General features: G+C 40.3%; 1 protein-coding gene across 2 annotated transcripts; it reads left to right on the top strand.

Moving 5' to 3' along the window:
- The first annotated feature begins 1,879 nt into the window (after positions 1–1,879).
- On the top strand, positions 1,880–18,388 carry Ghitm (growth hormone inducible transmembrane protein). Of its 2 annotated transcripts, none has more exons than XM_042690221.1 (9): positions 1,880–1,948; positions 5,084–5,248; positions 6,987–7,086; positions 8,447–8,558; positions 8,852–8,993; positions 13,558–13,666; positions 14,768–14,956; positions 15,158–15,329; positions 17,099–18,388. In XM_042690221.1, exons 2-9 carry the CDS (start codon positions 5,120–5,122, stop codon positions 17,181–17,183), a joined length of 1,038 nt encoding a protein of 345 aa, XP_042546155.1. In that variant the 5' UTR covers positions 1,880–1,948; positions 5,084–5,119; the 3' UTR covers positions 17,184–18,388. The 2 variants fall into 2 exon arrangements, with proteins under 2 accessions (XP_042546155.1, XP_042546153.1); XM_042690219.1 differs by having other exon boundaries at positions 1,892–2,014.
- The last annotated feature ends 2,807 nt before the right edge of the window (positions 18,389–21,195 follow it).

Genomic DNA, 21,195 nt, shown 5'->3' with positions numbered 1-21,195 from the left:
TTGTAAGTCATGTAACCAGGTCCTTCACCTGTTCAAAATATTTGACATTAGTGGACACAGAAATACCACCCTAACTTGATGGAGAGAAACAGGGTGTCAGAAATTTTTCCTCCTATAGGAAGCAAATAAATTATTTTTTAATTTGTTTATTCATTTATTGGTAGTGGGGATCAAACTCAGGACAATGAACTTGCTAGGCAAGCATTTTGCCAGTGAGCTACATCACAACCCAGAATGAGCCTTTTAATTAATAGAATTTTTCCAAGAATGTTGACTCCTGACTTTTAAGATTTTGTTCATTCAAGTACTGTGTTGTAATCTGTCCTCTGCTGCTAACAAAGGCTGTAGGCACTAAACAGAAGGAGCTAAACAGACAGCTTGCTTGCTAGCTAATCAAATTGCGTAAAGATCCAAACTAAGATTAAATTGCTCACGTGCTATCTGTTCAATATCTTAAGCCACAGATTTCTCTAGAGATTTCATGCTATTTTGAAAGCAAAGAGATAAGAACTCTGTTGTCAAACTGTTTTATTGCCCAAATAAAAAAGCAAATTGTAATCTTTGTCAAGATTTTCCTAGTTGGGAGATGATCACAAATCACAATTCATAATTGTTTGCAAGATAATAAAGGTTTATTAGTTTTACACATTGTTAATCACGTTATCTTGCCTCTAGGATTTTTCTTCTTCGTAACACCTCCTTTCTCTGTTCTGTTTTTCCATTTTCTCCCTTCACCTGAAAGTGAATGCCTCAAGGGCAGAGGCTTTGGCCCACCAAAAAAGGGTACTCAATGTTTTAATCATTTGTATACATTACTACCGTAGTGATTGCCTCAAAATGAGCCTCCAATAAATATTGAACAGGTCATCCTGAGTGAAACAGACAGGCAAATGAACTTCTATTTCCTATAAGCCAGAGATATGGGTTGTTGTTTTTTCTTTTCCTTAACAAATTGTTCTCAATACATCTTAATAGTCCTCAGAAAAACCCTTGTATAAATATGGGGAGTTGCATGTATATGCTCCACTATACAGGTATAGACTGAAGCTTGAAAACAATATGTGATGGCAAGGTCACAAAGCAATGAAACATAAATGTAGGGGGAAAAGTCCTTGGAACTTGGGGATTTCTCGGGATTTCACCATCTAACCTTGGTTGTCTAACCCAAGTAATAGATTCGTCCTCAGAAACTGCCACAATAGACAAGATTACTTATGTCACAACTACAGAAGGTCATAAAAAAAAAAAAAGCAAGGAGAAAGGAACAGGACTACGGATTCATTTTCGACTCCAGCAACTTCTGAATTTTTTTTTTTTTTTGGGGGGGGGGGGGTAATGCCAGTCCTGGGGTTTGACCTTAGGGCCTGGGTACTGTCCGTGAGCTTTAGTGTTCTAGGCTGGCGCTCTACTACTTGACCCACAGCTCCACTTCTGGCTGGGATGGGGGGGGGCGGGGAACGGTGATACATTGGAAAGAGTCTCACACTTTCCTGCCCGGGCTGGCTTCGAACCGTGATCCTCGTCTCTCAGTCTTCAGACTAGCTAGGATGACAGGCGTGAGACACACGAGTGCCCGGCCCACTCTCTCCATTTTTAAACTTTTGTATGTGTTAAACTTTTGTATCTGTGCCAAGAGAAACATTAGCAGCCACATTAGAGCGCTCCCTCTGCCCGGAGTTAAAATGGCCGACACCGTTTCATTTACCCACACCCAACATGGACGCTCACTGTGACGTTTCCAACAACAATCTATCCTCCAGCGGTCCCGCCCCCCACCAGGTCAAAACCCCGCCTATCCTTCCCCGCCCCCTCCCCGGCGTTTCCGCCAGACGCCCGCTCATGATTGGCTGTTTGTACTATTTACCTTTTCTCCGGATGTCGCGTCACGCAGTGAGTCAGAGCGACTGCGCGCGCAGGGACAGTAAGGACCGGGCGGAGGGCCGAGAAGGTGCGGCGTCCGCGTTTTCGCAGGCCCGAAAGGGGAACTGCGTGGTGGAGGTCACCGGGAACTGAGGTACTTCTCCCCTGGGCGGGAAGGAGACCCTCCATGTGCTCAAAGTTGGGGCCGGCGGGGGCCCCTGGGTGCTGCTGGAGAGGGTTGGAGGCGGCGGCGCCCTGGAGCGCGACCCGGCCGGCCCGGGGGCCGCTTCTCTGCGGGCGGCCTCCTGGAGGCTGGGAGAGCCGGGGCGCGCCCTGGTCCGGGGGCCGGAACTGGGGGGCGGCGGTGAGCTGAGTCACGGCCCGGGCGGAGTTGGCAGCCGCCGCCGCCGCCCCAGGCCGAGAGCAGGGCGCCCGCGGCCGGGCCGGGGGTAGGGCCTGCTTTGACTTTTCGGAGTTGGGAGGTTGAGCCGCCGCCAGGTCTCGCCTCTGGGTAATAGGGTGGGTGCCCCAGGCTCATAAAACGCGCCCGGGTGCGTCTCGTTATGATGAAATCAGGTGCCCGTTTCAGACATCCCAGCATTCACACAAGGCCGCTTTAGAATGTGTGACATCAAGGTTTCCCACTCGGGGCTTTATTATTATTATTATTTATTATTATTCGGTGCCGGTTTTCATGCTTGAACTCAGATCCTAGGCTACGTCCTTCATCTGTTTTGCCCAAGGTTAGTGCGCTTGAGCCCAGCTTCACTTGTGGCTTTTTTGGTGGTGTTCATTGGACACGGACTTTGCTTCCCCGGCTGGCTTTGGATCCTTTCCGTTCTCAGCCTACTGAGTAGCTTGGGAGGATTACAGGCGTGAGCCGCCAGCGTCCTACTCTGGGCTTTTTTTCAAACGATACAGTTGGCCACTGCCTGCACCCTGGGCCTCTGTCCTAACCCATGAGCCGAAGACTTAGAAAAAATTCTGCTTGAGATGATGCAAATGGCACGAAAGTTTCAGAAGAGATGGGGATTTTCCCAAAGGTCAGGTGCCCAGTGGTTTTATTTATAACCTTCAAAGTTCCTGTGGCAGAGCTGGAAGGACTTGGGGATATTTCAACGCTAGAATCCTTAGCTTTGAGGATACTAATTTAAAAATGTATATTCCTGGTTCTATTTCTAGAGTTAGAATAATTGCCAGAAGGTATGATCTAGAAGTTTTGGTGGTGGTGGGGTGTGTGTGTGTGCGTGCGTGCGTGCGTGCGTGCGTGTGCGTGTGCGCACCCACTTGTATTCCATGTGCCCATCCTGAGGCTTGAACTCAGGACCTGGGTCTCAGCTTTTTCGTTCAGTACTGGTGTTCGGCCATTTGAACCACAGCTCCATTGTCGGTGGTTAATTGGAGATGGAAGTATCATGGACTTTGCTTCCCCTGGCTTTGGGCAGGGATCCGCAGGCCTCAGCCTCCTGAGTAGCTAGGATTAGAGGCATGACCCACCAGCACCCATCAGGAGTCTAATTTTAAGATCTATCTTGGGTAGTTTCAGAGTGGGTAGTCCAAGGGCCAGCACTGTAGTCTAGTACTATTTTGGTCCAGATTTCTTACGGAACAAATGGGGAAAATGAGACCCAGGAGGATTTCATTTGCCTAGGATTGATTACAAATCATTGACAGAGATGGGCTGGTAAGCCTAAATTGTCTTACGTTTGTCATATTGACTTCTGGATGGCCACTTACTTGATATAGATTGTCCTGGAGCTGGAATTTTTAGCATGCTTTTCTAGTGGTGACACCACAAATGGAGACCAACATATGAGGGACACTTCATTGGTGATTGTTTATTTAGATTGCCCTTTATTTGATGTAGAAAGTCATATAGAGTAGGTGAACTGAATTGAATATTTCCATATCTTGTCTTGAATATTTGAGTTATGTCCCGACCCGCAGGACGTCAACGAGGGCAGTGAACCTAAGCTAGAAGGGATGAAGGGACAAGAGACACAAAGAATGACAGCAAGACAAGGGTTCTGATCAAGCTGCAAATTTTTATTTTTCATACAGGGGTATTTATATGCTTGGAATAAGGAAGCTTTTTCATTGGCCATTAAGGAAGCTTTTTCATTGGCCATAGCAGTGCAGGATGTTTACTTAGGGCAGGATGAGGGTCAGATTCTGTAAACTCAGCCTCAAGATGTTCCAGTGAGATAGTCAAGCCTATTATGTTGAGAGACTCAACTTTTGGCTCCCGACAGAGTTACTTGAAATTTATTTGTTTGGGGTTTTTTTTTTTTTTTTCCTGCGAATGTGGTGCTGAGGAATCGAACCCAGGGCCTCATGCATGCAAGGCAAGCGCTCTACCACTGAGCCACCTTCCCAGCCCTGGGTTTTTTTTTTTAACTGTATTTTTTTGTCTTTTCTTTTTTGGTACTGGGGATTGAACCCAGGACGATGCACTTGCTAGGCAAGCACTTTGCCACTAAGCTACATCCCAGCTACTTGAAATTTATATTTGACCCTTTGTCATATGTCTTCATAGACAACATTTTCCTGTGCTCAAAAATTCCTACAGCTTCTTCTTTTTAAACTTTCCTATTGAATGCTGGTATAAGTATTAAGTCAAAAAGTACATTTGCATAAGATCTCACCATCCTCTCAATGGTTTTAAGATAATCTTCATTCTGTGTCATGTATAGTTTTTGAAAAGTCATACGTACTATTATTTAAACTGGGATTTAAACTTAGTTTGATGGCTACGTCCCAAACAGGATTCTGTGGAGTGGTTTCCTGTAAGACAAGCAGAGGATTCATTGAAAAAGTGTTGCACCTAAGCAAGGCACTGGTGGCTCATGCCTATTATCCTAGCTACTCAGAAGGCTGAGATCTGAGGATCGCAGTTCAAAGCCAGCTCAGGCAAGAAAAGTCTGAGACTCTTTCCCCTCCCTCCCCCCCCCCCCCCCCCCCCCATGAGACTCTTATCTTCAGTAAACCACCAGAAAACTAGAAGTCGTGCTGTGGTTCAAGTGGTAGACTGCTTGCCCTGAGCTGAAGAGCTCAGGCCCAGGCCCAGAATTCAAGCCCCACAACCAACAAAGAAAAAAAGAAAAAGTGTACGGAGAAAAGTGTACACCTTACTCCGTATTTCCAATGAAAGCTAATTATTGTATCTAGTTCTGATTCATCTGTATCCTCCTTTAATTAGTTATGCTTTTATCCTTCTCTCTAGCATTTCAGATCTGCTTAGTAAACCTGGTTCATCACCATGCTGGCTGCAAGGCTTGTGTGTCTCCGGACACTACCTTCCAAGGTTTTCCACCCAGCTATCACCAAGGCCTCCCCGGTTGTGAAGAATTCCATCACAAAGAATCAATGGCTCTTAACACCCAGCAGGGTAAACAAATATGTTTATATTGTCTATTTTTCTCTCTGCTCCTGGTTTTGTAGAACTGGTTTGGAATTCGGGTTTGGGATGGGTTTTTGTTTTGTTTTTTGGAGGTAGGGTTGTATTTGTTTGCTGCCTGTCCTTGGGCTTGAACTCAGGGCCTAGGTGCTGTCCTTGAGCTTTTTTGCTCAGGGCTAGTGCTCTACCACTTAAGTCACAGCTCTACTTCCAGTTTTTTGGTGGTTAATAGAAGTTCAGAGTCTTACGGATTTTCTTGCCCTCTGTTAAAATGGAGGAGAAAGGAAGGACACAGACTGGACTCAGTCTTCTATAGGCTAGAACTGCTCATTGAGGAACAAGAGGGGCATAGCCTTCCAGCAGCTTGGAAACTGTGTCAGAGGGGTGGAGTTTGAGTTTAGGCTTTTATGGAATCTGAGTAAGGAGACAAGTTGAGTTTAGTTTGAGGGGAGGGGGTGACTGCAGAGGTAAGGCAGAGAATAGGGTATTTCTTATCTAATGTCTCAAACTTTTTTAATTTTCAAACAGCTCTATATTTGTCTTGCCTAGGCAGTTTGTCCCTCACAGGGTCCAGTTCTCAGTCTGCCAACCACTTACCCTTTCCAGGCCTCACAGCTCAACCTCAGAGCCTTGCAGTCTAGGCCCACAATGAAATGTTTACAGCCAGGCTCAGGTTGGATTGCCCTGCCTGTGACAGGCATTCTGTGCCTATCTTTGTTGGCGTCCTGATGTCTTTATAGACCTGGGAAAATAGGGTGGGAATCAGTCCTTCATATTCCAACTTTAGATACATAAAAAGATTGGGCCAAGAGGGGAGAGGTAAGTCTTTCACCCTCAGTCCTCAGATTGTTACCTTGTAAGTAACTAGGATTATAGGCATGAACCACTGGTACCCAGCTCTGTTTTTTGTTCCTAGCAGAATATAATGGTGCTCATTTCTGCCTCTATCACATAGGAAAGAGAAAAGGTTCTATAACTTTATTTACAGATCTTGTAATTGAAAGTAAATAGCAAGGACTTGAGAATTAAGTGGTATAACAAAAGACCCTGCATAAGGCTATACTCAGCTGCTTAAAAGCCCACACTTAGCACCATGTGGTCAGTAGCTTAATTTTTGTTGTTGCTTTTGTTAATTATCTTTTTTAAATTGCTATTAAAAAGGTAATGTACAGAGAGGTTACAGTTATATAAGTAAAGAGTACATTTATTTTGGGACGGTGTCACCCCTTCCCTGACTCTTTCCCAGTCTCCCCGCTCCCATCCCTACCTACAAGAGTGTCTCACTAACTTTCCTGCCCAGGCTGGCCTCAGATCTCAGCATCCTGAGTAGCTAGGAGTCAACAGCGCCTAGTAAAGCTCATTTTCTTTTTACAACAAGCCGTTTTTCTATTTCTTTCTTTGAGTCAGAATTTTACTGTGTTATCCAGGCTAGCCTCATCTTCCCCAATGTTGGGATTATAAGCTTGTAACTCCATGTCCAACTAACAGATTTCTCCTCAACATTCCAATAAGTTAGGAGTATATGTTTTAAGTATACAGTAATTAAGAAGGACATAAAGTAGCTAGTAAGAAACGACTTTTTTTTTTAATCAACTGCCCCACTGTTTAAAACAAAACATGAAGCAACCATGCTTCTCTGACTTGTTCAGGAGAGGGAACTTGCTTAAGGCCATTCACCAGATGACAGAATGTAGCCTGTGTTTTTTGACTGCATTTTTTTTATAATCAGGAATATGCCACCAAGACAAGAATTGGGATGCGCCGAGGGAAAACCACCCAAGAACTCAAAGAAGCGGCATTCGAGCCATCAATGGAAAAAGTATATAAAAGTAAGTGGCAGTCATTAGATTTTAAATTGATGTTCATGGAAATGTTTTAAGAGGTCTATAACAGTCTCTTAATAATATATGTGAAACTTAATAATTTGTGCATTTTCTGGAAAGAATGGTCCCATTACTGTTCTCAGGAAGGTGATTACTTAAAAAAAGTTGCACTAGGTTCCCAAATTTTCAATTACAGATTTGATTTCACCATTTTTAGGGGGAGAAGGAGGAAAGTATGCCATAATCTGAAAGTCATAGCCTATTCATTTAAGTTGTATAGAATCTCTATTCAAGTATGTAATGTTTATGTGTTTCTCAGATCAGAAATCACTAAAATGTAAATAAATATTATTGTAATCCTAGTCATCTGAGAAACTTCCTCAAACTGGCCATTAGGGCCTTTCATAAGGACTTTACCTTAATGAACTCTTTCTGATTCCATTTAGATTTCAGTTTGCAAGTTCAGAAACTAGTAATCTTCTGAAATCTTAATTTTTAAATACCATTATTCCTTAGTAGTCTTGGACACTGTCAGCATATTAAAGTGGGGGAGAGCCTTAATCAGTATCCCTCAGCATATTTCTTTCTGATTAGTTCAATCCTACAGAACAAATCATGAGTACACTAACATTCTCTGAACAAATATAGATTGAAGGGAGTAAGATGTTTCTTAGTAAAGCATCTGCCTTCCTCTATCAAAATAGAATTGCCACTCTAAAACAAGCATCTTCTACCTTGAGTCCCATGACAAACTACAATTTGTCTTCAGTTTTCTTCTCTTTTGGCTGCTTTTAAAGCTTCTTAATAATCACGTTAAACACAGGATGGAATGACTATTGAGCACTCATTTTCTACTTTGTTTCTCATTTTTTTGAGATAGGTCTTACTGGATAGCTCAGGCTGGTCTCAAACTTATAATCCTCCTGTCTCAGCCTCTCTAGTACTGGGATTTCATTTTTGTTTGTTTAGTTAGATTTTATTTTTGCTTTTTGTAGACAAGGTCTCAGTAACATGGCTGGTCTAGCACTTAAGAGTCCTCCTCAAGAGTCCTCCTATCTTAGCCTTCCAAGTATGAGGATGCACTACAGTTCTTAGCTGGTCTTCCTTTTATTCATAGTACTAAGGTGTGAACTCAAGCACTCTACCAACTTAAGGCACATGTATAGCTAGCCCCTTTGTTTTTATTACGCTTTCATTTCAGGGGTGCTCTTTACTACTGGTCTCCTAACTTGAAGGACATCTATGTGACTGTTTAAAAAACAAAAAATTATATGATTCAGTCCCCTCATGAATGTTGTGAAAGCCTTATCTGCAGCACTTACAACATGTTACATGGCCTGCCTGCATTTCTTCCCATATTCTGCAGTTGACCAGATGGGAAGGTGGTTCGTTGCTGGAGGGGCTGCTGTTGGTCTTGGCGCACTGTGTTACTATGGCTTGGGAATGTCTAATGAGATTGGAGCCATTGAAAAGGCTGTGTAAGTAATTACTCATAAAGAATCCTAAGACTTCTTTAAAACAAAGTTCCAGTTTTCTCATATTATATTCACGTTTAGATAGTCTTATGTACATACACAAATAAAAATAGAATCTTTTGCTTTCTTGGCATGCATTTATTCAAACCTAATGTTTTTTCACCTGTGTTATATGTGTTGATTTTTACATGCCCCAAGTGCTTGTCATTTAATCTTTCTAGTAACTTAATTATTTCTATGATAAATGAAGATTGTTCTAACACATAGTTTCATAAACTATGTCATGTTTCTTACAGAATCTGGCCTCAGTATGTGAAGGATAGAATACATTCTACCTATATGTACTTAGCAGGAAGTATTGGTGTAACAGCTTTGTCTGCTTTGGCAATAGCCAAATCTCCTGTTCTCATGAATTTCATGCTGAGAGGCTCTTGGGTGGTAAGTCAGCCTGTTTGATTTGGTTTGTTTGTTTTTTTTTAAATCAAAATATTAAATGAAATATATTGGCAGGAGTTGTTGTGAATGGTTGAATACCATGTTAAGCTGTTTTTTGCTCTTGTGATCATGAATCAGTATAGGTGAGAAAGTTTAGATTTTGTTCTTTGTTGAATATATATTTTAATAAAACCAAAACAGTTGTAAATGAACCTTACAAGAATATCCTTATCTGCTGGGCACTGGTGGCTCATGCCTTTAATTCTAGCTACTCAGAAGGCTGAGATCTGAGGATCGCAGTTCAACCTGGGCAGGAAAGTCTGTGAGACTCTTATCTCCAATAAACTACTAGAAAACCGGAAGTGGTGCTGTGTCTTAAGCAGTAGAGCACTCACCTTGAGCTGAAGAGTGCAGGGACAGCACCCAAGCCCAGAGTTCAAGCCCCATGACCAACAAAAAAGAAAAAAAGAATATCCTTATCTAGCAGCAGATAGCAAACAGCCTTTGTTATGGAATTTTCCTAAACAAAAAAAGAAAACATACAAACTTCCTTAAAGGTTGGTGGGAAATAACTATCACAAAAATCCAAGGTTTTTAACCTCCCATGCCCCTGGATTGGGAGAATTAACATCGTGAAAATGGCACTACTGCCGAAGGCTATCTACAAATTGAATGTGATGCCTATCAATATCCCAGTCTCATTCTTCAATGAAATAGAAGAAGCAGTCCAAAAATTCATATGGAACAATAAAAGACCCCAAATAGTAAAAACAGTCCTTAGCAGAAAGAAAAGCACTAGAGGAGTAACAATTCCAAATTTCAAACTACTACAAAGCCATAATAATCAAAACAGCTTGGTACTGGCACGAGAACAGACCTGAGGACCAATGGAATAGGACTGAAGACCCAAATATGAACCCATAGACCTATAGCCACCTAATCTTTGACGAGCTAAAGAAATAGAATTGAAGAAAGCCTTTTCAGTAAATGGTGCTGGCAAAATTGGTTTACACCTGGTAGAAAACTAAAGCTAGATCTGTATATATCACCCTGCACCAGAATCAACGCCAAGTGGATCAAAGACCTTGAAATAAAAGCAGACTCCCTGAAAACATTACAGGAAGGAATAGGAGAAACTCTAGGGCTCCTTGGCACAGGCTAAAATTTTCTTAATAAAGACCCAGAAACACAACAAATCAAAGTAAAGTTGGACAAATGGGATTGCATGAAACTGCAGAGCTTCTGCATGGCAAAGGACATAGCAAGCAACATCAGTAGAAAGCCCACGGACTGGGAGGAGAGCTTCACTAGCCATACAACAAATACAAGGGTCTCATATCTAGAATATACTTAGAACTCGAAAACTTAAATCCCCCAACAACAAATCCTCAAAGAAACAACTGCCTGATTAATAAATGGGCTAAAGACTTAAAAAGAGACTTTTCTGAAGAGGAAATAAGAATGTTCAAGACACATGAAGAAATGCTCAACTTCTCTAGCCATAAAAGAAATGAAAATCAACATTGAGATTCCACCTCACCCCAGTTAGAATGGCTATAATCAAGAACTCTAATAACAACAGATGCTGGAGGGGATGTGGATAGAAGGGAACCTTACTGCATTGTTGGTGGGAGTGTAAATTTGTTCAGCCACTTTGGAAAGCAGTATGGAGGTTCCTCAAAAGACTCCACATAGAGCTTCCCTATGACCCAGCAATCCCACTTTTGGGCATTTACCCAAATGATCACAAACAAGACCATACTAAAGCTACCAGCACAACTATGGTTATTGCAGCATTATTTACCATAGCTAAGATATGGAACCAACCCAGATGCCCCTCAGTAGATGAGTGGATCAAGAAAATGTGGTATATATACACGATGGAATTCTATGCCTCCATTAGAAAGAATGGCATTGCCCCATTTGTTAGGAAATGGAAAGACTTGGAAAAAATAAAAGTGAAGTAAGCCAGGCCCAAGAAACATAGGTCCCATGGTTTTCCTTGTTTGCAATGACTAGTACATGTCTAGGACAAGCAGAGAAGGTCAAAGGCTATGTACATATGACCATATAAAATGATGTGGTTTTTTCCTTGCTTGCTATTGTTTTTAATGTACTTACAATGCACTATGTGATTCTTTTGTGTCTTTTGTATGTTGTTCCCCCTGTTTTCACTGTATTTGATTCCAGTGTTCTACATCTCGTATATACATTTTTGTAATCTGGGGAGGAGAAGGGATAAAATGGCATGTTTAAATGGAGATGTAGGTTGACCCATTGTGACGATGAGATGTACAGCACACTGTTGAAAACCATCTTTACAATTGGGGGGGAGTGGGGAGAGGAGGTGGGGAGAGAAAGGATGGTAGAGGGAAAACAAAGGAGGAGGTAACAATGCTCGATAGGTAATGTACTCATTACCTTATTCATGTAACTGTAACCCCTCTGTACAGTAATTTTACAAAATACATACATTAAAAAAAATCCAAGGTTTCTATGCTGTTAAAGAATAGCACTGCTGTAATTATTTCTCAGCTTCTTGTTCGTAGAGTTTTAAAGTCAGTGAATGTTTCTTGACCTCTTGGGGTCTTTTTTCTTGTTTTTGTTATTTTGGCTTTTTACTTATTGTTTGTTTGTCTCTGTTTTTCTTGATAACCATGTTATGATTTCAGACTTAGGTTGTATTCTGCCTGTCTGAAGAAAAGATGATATGGAATGGATGGTATAAGATTTGCAGTAAGAAGTAGAAAATACAAAGTTGGTTGACAGATTATGTCTTAGATTGTAAGTCAGATTCTGTGAGGGACACCTGTTGGATCAGGGCTGTTAAAGACTAAGGCTTATTTCAGAAGAGACAAGGTCAGTCTAATTTTACAAAATAATATGAGCAAAAGAGAAGAGCTTGGAAAACCTAATTTGAAAATGGTATACAATCCCATTATAGTGAAATTCCAAGTATTTGAGGTCTTAAACATGAAGACTTGACTTAGAAAAGGTATGTTTGATTTCCAAAGTTCATTGAGTTCAGAGTCAGATGTTACTGAACAGCGGTCAAATTGAAGTTATTAAAGAGACTAGAACAGCAAAAGTACAGTTTAAAATTGAGTATTAAGAGGTAAGGTAGAAAGACATGAAACAGTTGTGCATAAGGGAATAATAATAACCTGACTAAGTGTCATGAATCTCTTAGCTTATAGGATCATGTAGGCATAGAATGAGCATAGTGAGAAATGTCAAGCAAGCAACTTAAATTGGGACTTTTGTTTTTTTAAACAAAAAATGTGGCAGTATTATACTAAAATGTATGTAAATTTTAGGCCTTAAAATAAGATTCCATAGTCTTATTTAAAGAAGTTTTATGCTTAGACCAGACCCTCAACTGTAGGCAGATCACTCTTTTCCTGTTATGAACAGAAAAGCCAGACAGATGTTGAAGTGAAAGTGTAGCCATTTGGAAGTGGTATGGGATCTGAAGGGGGAGGGCAAAGAGGACAAGTCAGTCATTTTCACAAGTGCTTTTGGGACAGAGGCATCTAACATTGCTTGTGAGAAAAGTACCGACTAGAAAAAGGTACTGAAACAACAGTCTTAGGAAATCAGCCAGATAGCGAGGAGGTTTTCTTATAGGCAGATTGGACAGTTAAGGAGACATGGGGAGCATACTAGCAGCTTCCAGTTCAGTGTAGCTGAAACTTAGAGTGTAGAAAAGTAACAGGCAAAACATGAAGCTGAATCAAGAAGAACCTTTAAAGAAGGAAATACAGTTGAAATGAAGTGTTCTGAAAACTTCAGAATAATTCTATGAAGTGGTTTCTAGTAATTGTTTCTCTGTTAGAAAATGGTAGTTACCCAGTATGCTTTTTCTGCATGAATTAGGGCTTTCTTGCCCTCTGCAGAAACACCTGCTGTTTACTTGTATTTTATGTCAGAGGCTAAGCATTCTCAAGCCTGTGGATCAGGCACACAAGGAAGCCTAATAGCTCACATAAGGAATTATTGGTATCTAAAAATGTTTACTGGTTTTAGTAGTAATGTGTCAACAAATATCTGCTGCCTGATTCTACCCAAAGGTTGCAAAAGTTTGCTATTCCTGCTTTATATTTTGTGAAAATGTACCACTATCTTCCCATTGTACACATTTTTTCTTGCTATACACAGAAAATATTTAAATGTCATAACAGTGGGAATCCAAGATACACAAAGAAAAGGAACACAGGCCAAGTCAGCCATTACCCTAGGAGGACAGAAATGTGGGATCTTACTCTTTTCCATCTGCTACAAATAATATCTGCATTCTATTTGCTGAGTCTTATTAGAAGATGTTATTTGATCTCTGTCCAACAAAAAAATTGTTAAAATGATGGAATTAGTCTGTTCTGTTCATGTTCATGAAGCTCATATCTGGCAGCAGGGGGCACTCTTGCTAAACTAGCCAATACCTAAATAATCTCAGTGTCTTAAAAGTATTTGGAAAAATACAGGGTTCTTTTTCCATTTTATCATTTGTCTTCACAAAACTGGTTTATTAGGAATAACTTAATGTGTTTTAATGATGTGTGTCTTTCAGACAGTTGGTGCAACCATCGTAGCCATGATTGGAGCTGGAATGCTAGTACAGTCCATATCGTATCACCAGAACAAGGGCCCGAAGCATCTTGCTTGGTTGCTACATTCTGGTATGTTCTCTTTTAAATTGTTAACTTTTTCTTTTTTGAAACAGAACCTTACTGGGTAGCCTAGGCTGATGAAAATTAATGGTTTCTCAAGGCCCAGTTTTTAAATATTTCCCCTTTAGATTAGCTCTTCACTGCTGTAATGGCTTTATACATAATATATTGAAAGCTTATGTTGAAAAAAAATCACAATTTTCTGAAGTCACTACTGGTTGCATTACTGTCAGACATTTACATTGAAGGGTAGATTTCTGATAGTAAATCTGTGGCCATACACCACTATTGAACTTGTCTCTGAAACAAGGTAATATGTGCAGAGTACTATTTTTTGGTATATTGTCCAATACCAGTAGAATTTCAGACCTGATATTTACTACTTGAGATTTACTACTTGAGAATTGCTTTTGTCTGATCATTATGGGGGAAAAAAACTGAAGATAGAAAAGGTTGCTAAAATTTTTTCTGCCAATTGCTGTTTTTGATCAAGGCTAGTGCCCAGGCCCTACAAACAAAATAATAACCTAACATTTTAGTAATGAAATAATGTCTTCAATCAAGATTTTTTTCAGTTCAGGTGTTCCATTTATCTTTGTTCAACTTTTGCTCTCTTTTCATTTTTATGAAAATGCTTACCTAACAACTAAAATTACTTACAAGCTGCAGAAGCACTTGCTACTGCACAGAGTAACAATAGCATCTGTCCTGAAAGTTCATGTATTTTCAGACTTACCATCTTACACTCTTCCTCTCCTTTTACTTTAGTCTCTTTGGAAGCAGTAGATTTGATCTTGACTCCCCTTTTTTTTTTTAAAAGCCTTAGATATAACTAAAAACCGATGGTGGACTGAGACCAAATAAAGAGCTAAACAGAATTTTGTAAGGTTACTAAATATGTAGAGTAATGTTAGTGTTTGTGAGTTGTTACCATTTGACTGAGAACCTAGTTAATGTGGTATGGATTTGGTTAGCCTCAGATTTGGGTTGTGGAATTATATAAAGGGAAAACATTTTGTAATCATACTGTTTTCATATAAGGTACAGCACAGCATGGCATATTGGAAGCCACATTTTCGCTTTGGTAACAAGCATTCCCTCTTTCCCCAGGTGTGATGGGTGCCGTGGTGGCTCCTCTGACAATACTGGGGGGACCCCTTCTCATAAGAGCTGCATGGTACACCGCCGGCATCGTAGGAGGCCTCTCCACTGTGGCCATGTGTGCTCCCAGTGAGAAGTTTTTGAACATGGGCGCACCACTGGGAGTGGGCCTGGGTCTTGTGTTTGTGTCTTCACTGGGTAAGCTGCCGTGCTTTCATCCTTAGTGCTTGATTCCTAAATTCTGGCACATTTTGGGGTGGTAGTGGGATTTGAACTCAGGGCCTTGTGCTTGCTAGTCACTCTGCCAGTGAGCCTCACCTCCAGCCAGGGAATTCTTTGTTTCTTTTTCTTTTTTCTTTTTTTAGAAAGTAAAGCTTAATTTTCTTGTTTTGATCTTAGGGTCCATGTTTCTAGCACCGAACACTGTGGCTGGTGCCACCCTGTACTCAGTGGCAATGTATGGTGGATTAGTTCTTTTCAGTATGTTCCTTCTATATGACACTCAGAAAGTAGTCAAACGTGCAGAGGGAACACCATTGTATGGACAGAACAGATATGATCCAATCAATTCGTAAGTAATCCTTACAGCTGTTACTCTGTTACATAAGTATGTTTGTGTTAACGTGGGCTATATTTCTTAGAGTATCTTGAGATGGGTTGCTTAAGACAACAGAAAGTTACTATTTTACTATCCTGAGCCTGGAGCCTACAAAGAAGTACAATATTATATTTCAACACCTAGATTTCTTGAGCACTCTGAAGGAAAAATCTATTCTGTGTTCTACAGCTTTTTGTTACTGTTGGCAAGGCTTGATATTTCAATCCTCCAACTTCACTTGCCATGTTTCCTGTGGGTTGTGTCTCTTCTTCTTTTAATTCTGTCTTGTCTATTTTTTTAAAAACAGGTTTTCTTTTTTTTTTTTTTTTAATAAGTCCACCAGGCATATTGGGATGAAAGCCCACCCCCTACTCTAGTATGACCTTACCATTACTTACCTTAAAATCTTAATTATGGGCTGGGAAGGTGGCTCAGTGGTACCGAGTGCTTGCCTTGCATGCCTGAGGCCCTGGGTTCGATACCTCAGCACCATATAAGCAAAAAGAAAAAAGCCGGAAGTGGCACTGTAGCTCAAGTGTTAGAGTGCTAGCCTTGAGCTGAAGAGCTGAGGGACAGCACCCAGGCCCAGAGTTCAGGCCCCACGACCGGACCCAAAAAAAAAAATCTTAGTTATGTCTTCCGAGAAAAATCAGACTCACAGATCCCAAGGTTAGAACTTCTAGGTATCTTTTGAGAGGATGACTTTATCAAATTTTGCTATTTTATTTCATAAACTATGTATAGATCCAGAAAACATCTGTTTATATGGCAACCAAGCATATGCAATTTAGTTATTCCATTGAATTGTATATTCTGTTTATTGGGAAAATATACATAATTGACTTCAGTTTTTAGAGACGTATAGAATAAGCTCTTATAATTCTAAAAATTAACAAAATTTTTAATATTCAGGATACAACTCCATTTTTTGAGATATTTAAGTGGCATTTAATATTATATATCACTTTTCTTGGAGTCTACTTCAGTAGTTTTTTTTTTTTAAGTTTCTTAGAGTTACATGGTATTGGTCACATTTTTTTAAAGTAATTTGTTTTGCTTAATCTAAAATATTTTGTAATGGTTTGAAAAATGTTTCTGTAAAGATTTGTAGCTTTCTTTTTTTGGGGGGGGGGTGCCTCTGGTCGTGGGCCTGAACTCTGGCCCTGGCGCTGTCCCTTAGCTCGTCGGTTCAAGGCTAGCACTCTACCACTTGAGCCACAGCACCACTTCCAGCTTTTTTTTTTTTTGCTTATGTGGTGCTGAGAAATTGAACCCAGGACCTCATGCATTCAAGGCAAGCGCTCTACCACTCAGCCACCTTCCCAGCCCTTGAGCTTTCTTTAGGAAGGTGAAACTGACATATTTTTAAATTCCAGACTGTGTCTAACAAGTTCTTAGGTGTTTCTTTGGTTTTATTTTGATTATTTCATTGTCTAACACCCAAGGTTTGTTTTGTTTATTCTTTCTTTGCAAGATATTATATTTAGTGCATCAGAGAATAAAATATAGAATAATGCCTTTAAAGATTACCGTTAACATTTAAAGATAACTCTACCGGGGGGGAAATGCCTCTTTTCTAATTTAAGACTTGTTTGGTGGTTAGCAGTTAAACATTATTTTAAATAAATTTCCATTTCATAGATCTAAGACAAATAATATTTCTTTTTCTTTTCTATGTTAAGAAATAGTCTTTATGTCATTAGGATTGCATCATATATAATGGGCGTAATTTCCTTTTCTAGGATGTTGGGAATCTACATGGATACGCTGAATATATTTATGCGCGTCGCATCTATGCTAGCAACTGGAGGTAACAGAAAGAAATGAAGTGACAGCTTCTGACTCCTCCAACACATCAGATGTCTTGCTGTTGAATAGGAGCAGATATTCATTGCACAGTTTGGACAAGCAGCTTTCATTGAAGTTTAGAAGATAAGAACCTGTCAACATGTTTGAAATGTTCCAGTAATGTGACCCTTCAGGTCTGCTTTTTCTTCTAGAGAATAAATTGAGTAGTACTCTTCCAGATAAGCTATATTTTCAACTCTTATATATAAATAATCCTAACATTCTTTAACAAACATGAAAACTAAGATTTGTGTTATGAGAATTAAGTGTATTAGATGAAGAGTTAGCCTACATATGTTGGTAGATAGAAAATATTGTGATGTTATAAATGACTTTAAGGATTTAATATAGAGAGCAGAGAAAGGCAGTCGTAGGACTTAGCAATATGTAATTATGAAGAGCCCTAGTGAACAACATTATTTGGACTATTTGAAAACAAACACCTGCTGTGTTTTCATTAGCCTGTAAAAGAAAAATGTAGGATTTCTTCTCCTGTTGTTTTCCTTAGTACTCTTTTTCCAGTGTTGATATGTTGTTACAGTCCAGAATGTGAATCATATGGAGAGACCCTGATAGAATTATGTATGTATAGATGTTTTACATTGAAATGTCTAAAACAAAGTATCTTACTCTCACAAGTATATTTGATGCTTATGTCAGGTATACATGAAAGATATTCACTAGTTGCTGAATTTTGTGCATATTTACTGAATGTCTAATTGAGATACATGCTTTCATTTTATCATCTCAAAGTTTTGAAGGCTTTGTCAAAAAAGCCGATTTGTAGCTTACTCTAGAGATTGTGAAAATGTTTTACTCCTGAAACTGTTGTATGTGTTTTCCGTTTTCTCTCAGACTGAGCATTGAAAAACAAAGCAAAAAAATTTTTTTCTTTAAAATATGTATGCATCAAAAGTGTATGTGGGATATCCGAGGTAGTTCATTGGTTCCCCTAGCAGAATTTCCTTTTTGTCCTACATAGCTTTCTCATGATATTTGTAAGTTTTTTGATACATAATAGTTATTTGGGGAAGTCTTCAGTGAATGAAAGGAGAGCTGTATGATTATTGAGATGATTGCTATTCTTGGGGAACATTTTATTACAGTAATCCTGAAATAACTATTTTAACCACTTCAAAGTACACAGGATATCTATTTCTGAAATAATAAAGATGCCAGCTGGATGGTGATTAGTGTACTTTTTCTGCCTGAAACATGTACCTCATTTGAATCTTGATTTATTCAAGAAAGAAACTCAGGCTCTTGCTACTATATGGTGTAATGAGATGGTGAGTCTTGTAGGTAGACTTCCTCTGTTTCAGTCTAAACCCTTCACTTCTTAAATCTGGTGCTGAATGGAGGTGTTGATTGTTAGCATCAGCTGTGGGGACACACAGGGATGAGTGGCCAGAAGCATGTTAGGGAAGGCACCAGAGGGGCAGCTGACCTTGGTGAATTTTGAACACAATGCTGAAGTCAGAAATCCTCACAGCAAGTGGGGAATTTAGAGCCCTAACAACAGCTTGAATTTTCAATGTAAGTCCTTTTAAGAGATCAACTGTTGGTGTTCTATTAAGTTAACAATTGAATCTTGGGAAATAGCAACAAGCACTTTGATGACTAAGGTAAAGTTATTCATTAACTACAAAAGGATTATCCAGAGCAATTGCAACAGAGTCTGCAGGAAGTAGCGAGCAAATGTGCCAAGTGAGGATGGGAAGGGTTGTGCTTTGGCGTGAAAAGAATGTTGGGCTATTCCCACAGGCAGCAGCATGGGAGGTGTCTTAACCTACTTAGCAGAGTGATTAGCTTCCACCTGCAAGACCCTGACCAAGTTCTGTGTGATTTGAAAGATTGTAGATGAAAGAGGATCAGACACACCCATCCCAAGGGACCACACAGAGGCAGGCAGGCACAGGAGAAAGATTATAAGGTTTATTAGGGGAGCCATATTTCCCCCGAGAGGGAGCCTCCCTCACCATCCAGGTAGCAGGAGGGTCTGGGTGGAAAGAGGGAGAGACAGTCTGTATGGAGGGATCTCCAGGGTGCGAGGGGGGCTCAGGTCTGGGTGGAGCTGAGTACCAAAGGTGAGCATAACACTAGCAGTAGAAACTCCTACAGAACTCTACATGCTCACAGTTGAGTGATTTTACCCTCACATGCCTCAGAAAGATATGAGCAGTTGGCCATTTTATTTAAGTAAAGTAGTGATTTTTAAAGAAGTGGTAGAGCGCTTGCCTTGCATGCATGAGGCCCTGGGTTTGATTCCTCAGCACCACATAAGCAGAAAAAGAAAAAAAAAAGCCAGAAATGGTGCTATGGCTCAAGTGTAGAGTGCTAGCCTTGAGCTGAAGAGCTGAGGGACAGCACCCAGGCCCAGAGTTCAGGCCCTACCACCGGACCCAGAAAAAAAAAAAGAAGTTGAGAAAATGAAATATTTTCACTGTCATAAATTGAGTGGCAGGAAAACAACTGACATTTAGTAAGTGAGGAGCTCTAGGAATCTTTTCAGTCTTTTTTTTCCTTAAGGGTATATTAGAAAGTGAAAATAATTAAAAACACTTTGTAAGAAGTTGAAATGGTAAAAGATGCTGGAGAACCAGTTTTTTTGTCTACCCTAGAGTCCTCCAAGTACAAGGGCTTGGCCGCAACAACTCTGACTCCTAGCTGAGGCAACATCTCTGGGACTACAGCTGTTGCCACATTGCTCACCTCACCTGTTCTAGTGGTGCTAGGTATAGGAGCAAGAATAAGAAGTAAGGTGACACCTCTCCCTGGAAGTCTGCCAAACTGCAAGATACAGAAGAGACAAAACAGGATCCATCCCAAGCTCCCCTGCTGTTCTCCCACCATGAGCTCTAGCAGAAGCATTTGACTACATTCCTGCCCTGTTCTTTCTGTATATTATCCCTTCTGCTAAATCTCTTGTGCTTGCTCTACTGGTCCTCACTTTTCCCCCCATCAGAAAGCACGTATATATGAAGTGCTAGCCATAATTGAGACCTAAATTTCCAATGGTGTGTGTGTTTCCTATGCTCTGTGGCAAGAGAAACAGTGAAGATTGGGTAACTTGGAGAGATTTTTGAGGGAAAGGTAGTGAAATCCAGACATGAGATCTTGAAATCTGTGTTGAAGGAGGTACCTGCACCCTCATGTTCACAAGAACCAAGACATGGAATCAACCTGGTGTCCATCTAGAAAACACAAACTTTATTTGCAACAACATGGATAAGCCTAGAAGGTATTGTGTTAAGTGAAATATTCTAGGCAAAGAAGTTTGATGGTCTGTTACACAAGGAATTGTAAACAATTCTCAGAAGAAAGGTGGGTACCCTACTACTGGGTTAGAGGGAATGAAGACATTGTAGTTAGGGCTGGGAAGGTGGCTCAGTGGTAGAGCGCTTGACTTGCATGCGTGAGGCTCTGGGTTCGATTCCTCAGCACCACATAAGCAAAAAAAGCCAGAAGTGGCACTGTGGCTCAAGTGGTAGAGCGCTAACCTTGAGCTGAAGAGCTGAGGGACAGTGCCCAGGCCCAGAGTTCAGGCCCCAAGACCAGACCCCCAAAAAAAAAAAGACATTGTAGTTAGCATTCAGTTAGACAAGAGGAAAAAGTGCTCCATAATGGATATGGTAATTAGTTTCTTTCAATCATTCCACACACAACATCACTGTTACCCCATAATTCCGTACAGATAATTGGTCATAAAATGAGGAAACATTAGCATGGTGCAAGTGAATTCTGCACAAGTTGGAAATCTTAAACCTTAGGAAGTAAACCAAAAATAGCCAGAATTTTTCTTAATCTTAGATGGTATTGAAAATAAAATTTCATTAGAATTTCCTGATGAATATGACTTGATTTAGTTGAATGTAGAGTCATCCTTAACTGTTGACAAATACAATAAATACTTTGAAGGGGAAGCGATAAACCTGGATCTGGAAATCAGCTAGACTACATAAAATCTTCCTGGAGCAAACACTTTGCCATT

The sequence above is a fragment of the Dipodomys spectabilis genome, unplaced genomic scaffold (genome assembly GCF_019054845.1).
Source record: "Dipodomys spectabilis isolate Male_0828 unplaced genomic scaffold, ASM1905484v1 ptg000136l, whole genome shotgun sequence".
NCBI lineage: Eukaryota > Metazoa > Chordata > Mammalia > Rodentia > Heteromyidae > Dipodomys > Dipodomys spectabilis.
This window is presented reverse-complemented; position numbering and strand designations above follow the sequence as displayed.

Excerpts from the sequence above, each read along its gene's own strand:
- Ghitm (XM_042690221.1), top strand. The coding sequence starts at position 5,120 with ATGCTGGCTGCAAGGCTTGTGTGTCTCCGGACACTACCTTCCAAGGTT. Across the intron at positions 8,994-13,557 it reads TGCTGAGAGGCTCTTGGGTG|ACAGTTGGTGCAACCATCGT; the intron begins GTAAGTCAGCCT and ends TGTGTCTTTCAG. Across the intron at positions 13,667-14,767 it reads TGCTTGGTTGCTACATTCTG|GTGTGATGGGTGCCGTGGTG; the intron begins GTATGTTCTCTT and ends CTCTTTCCCCAG.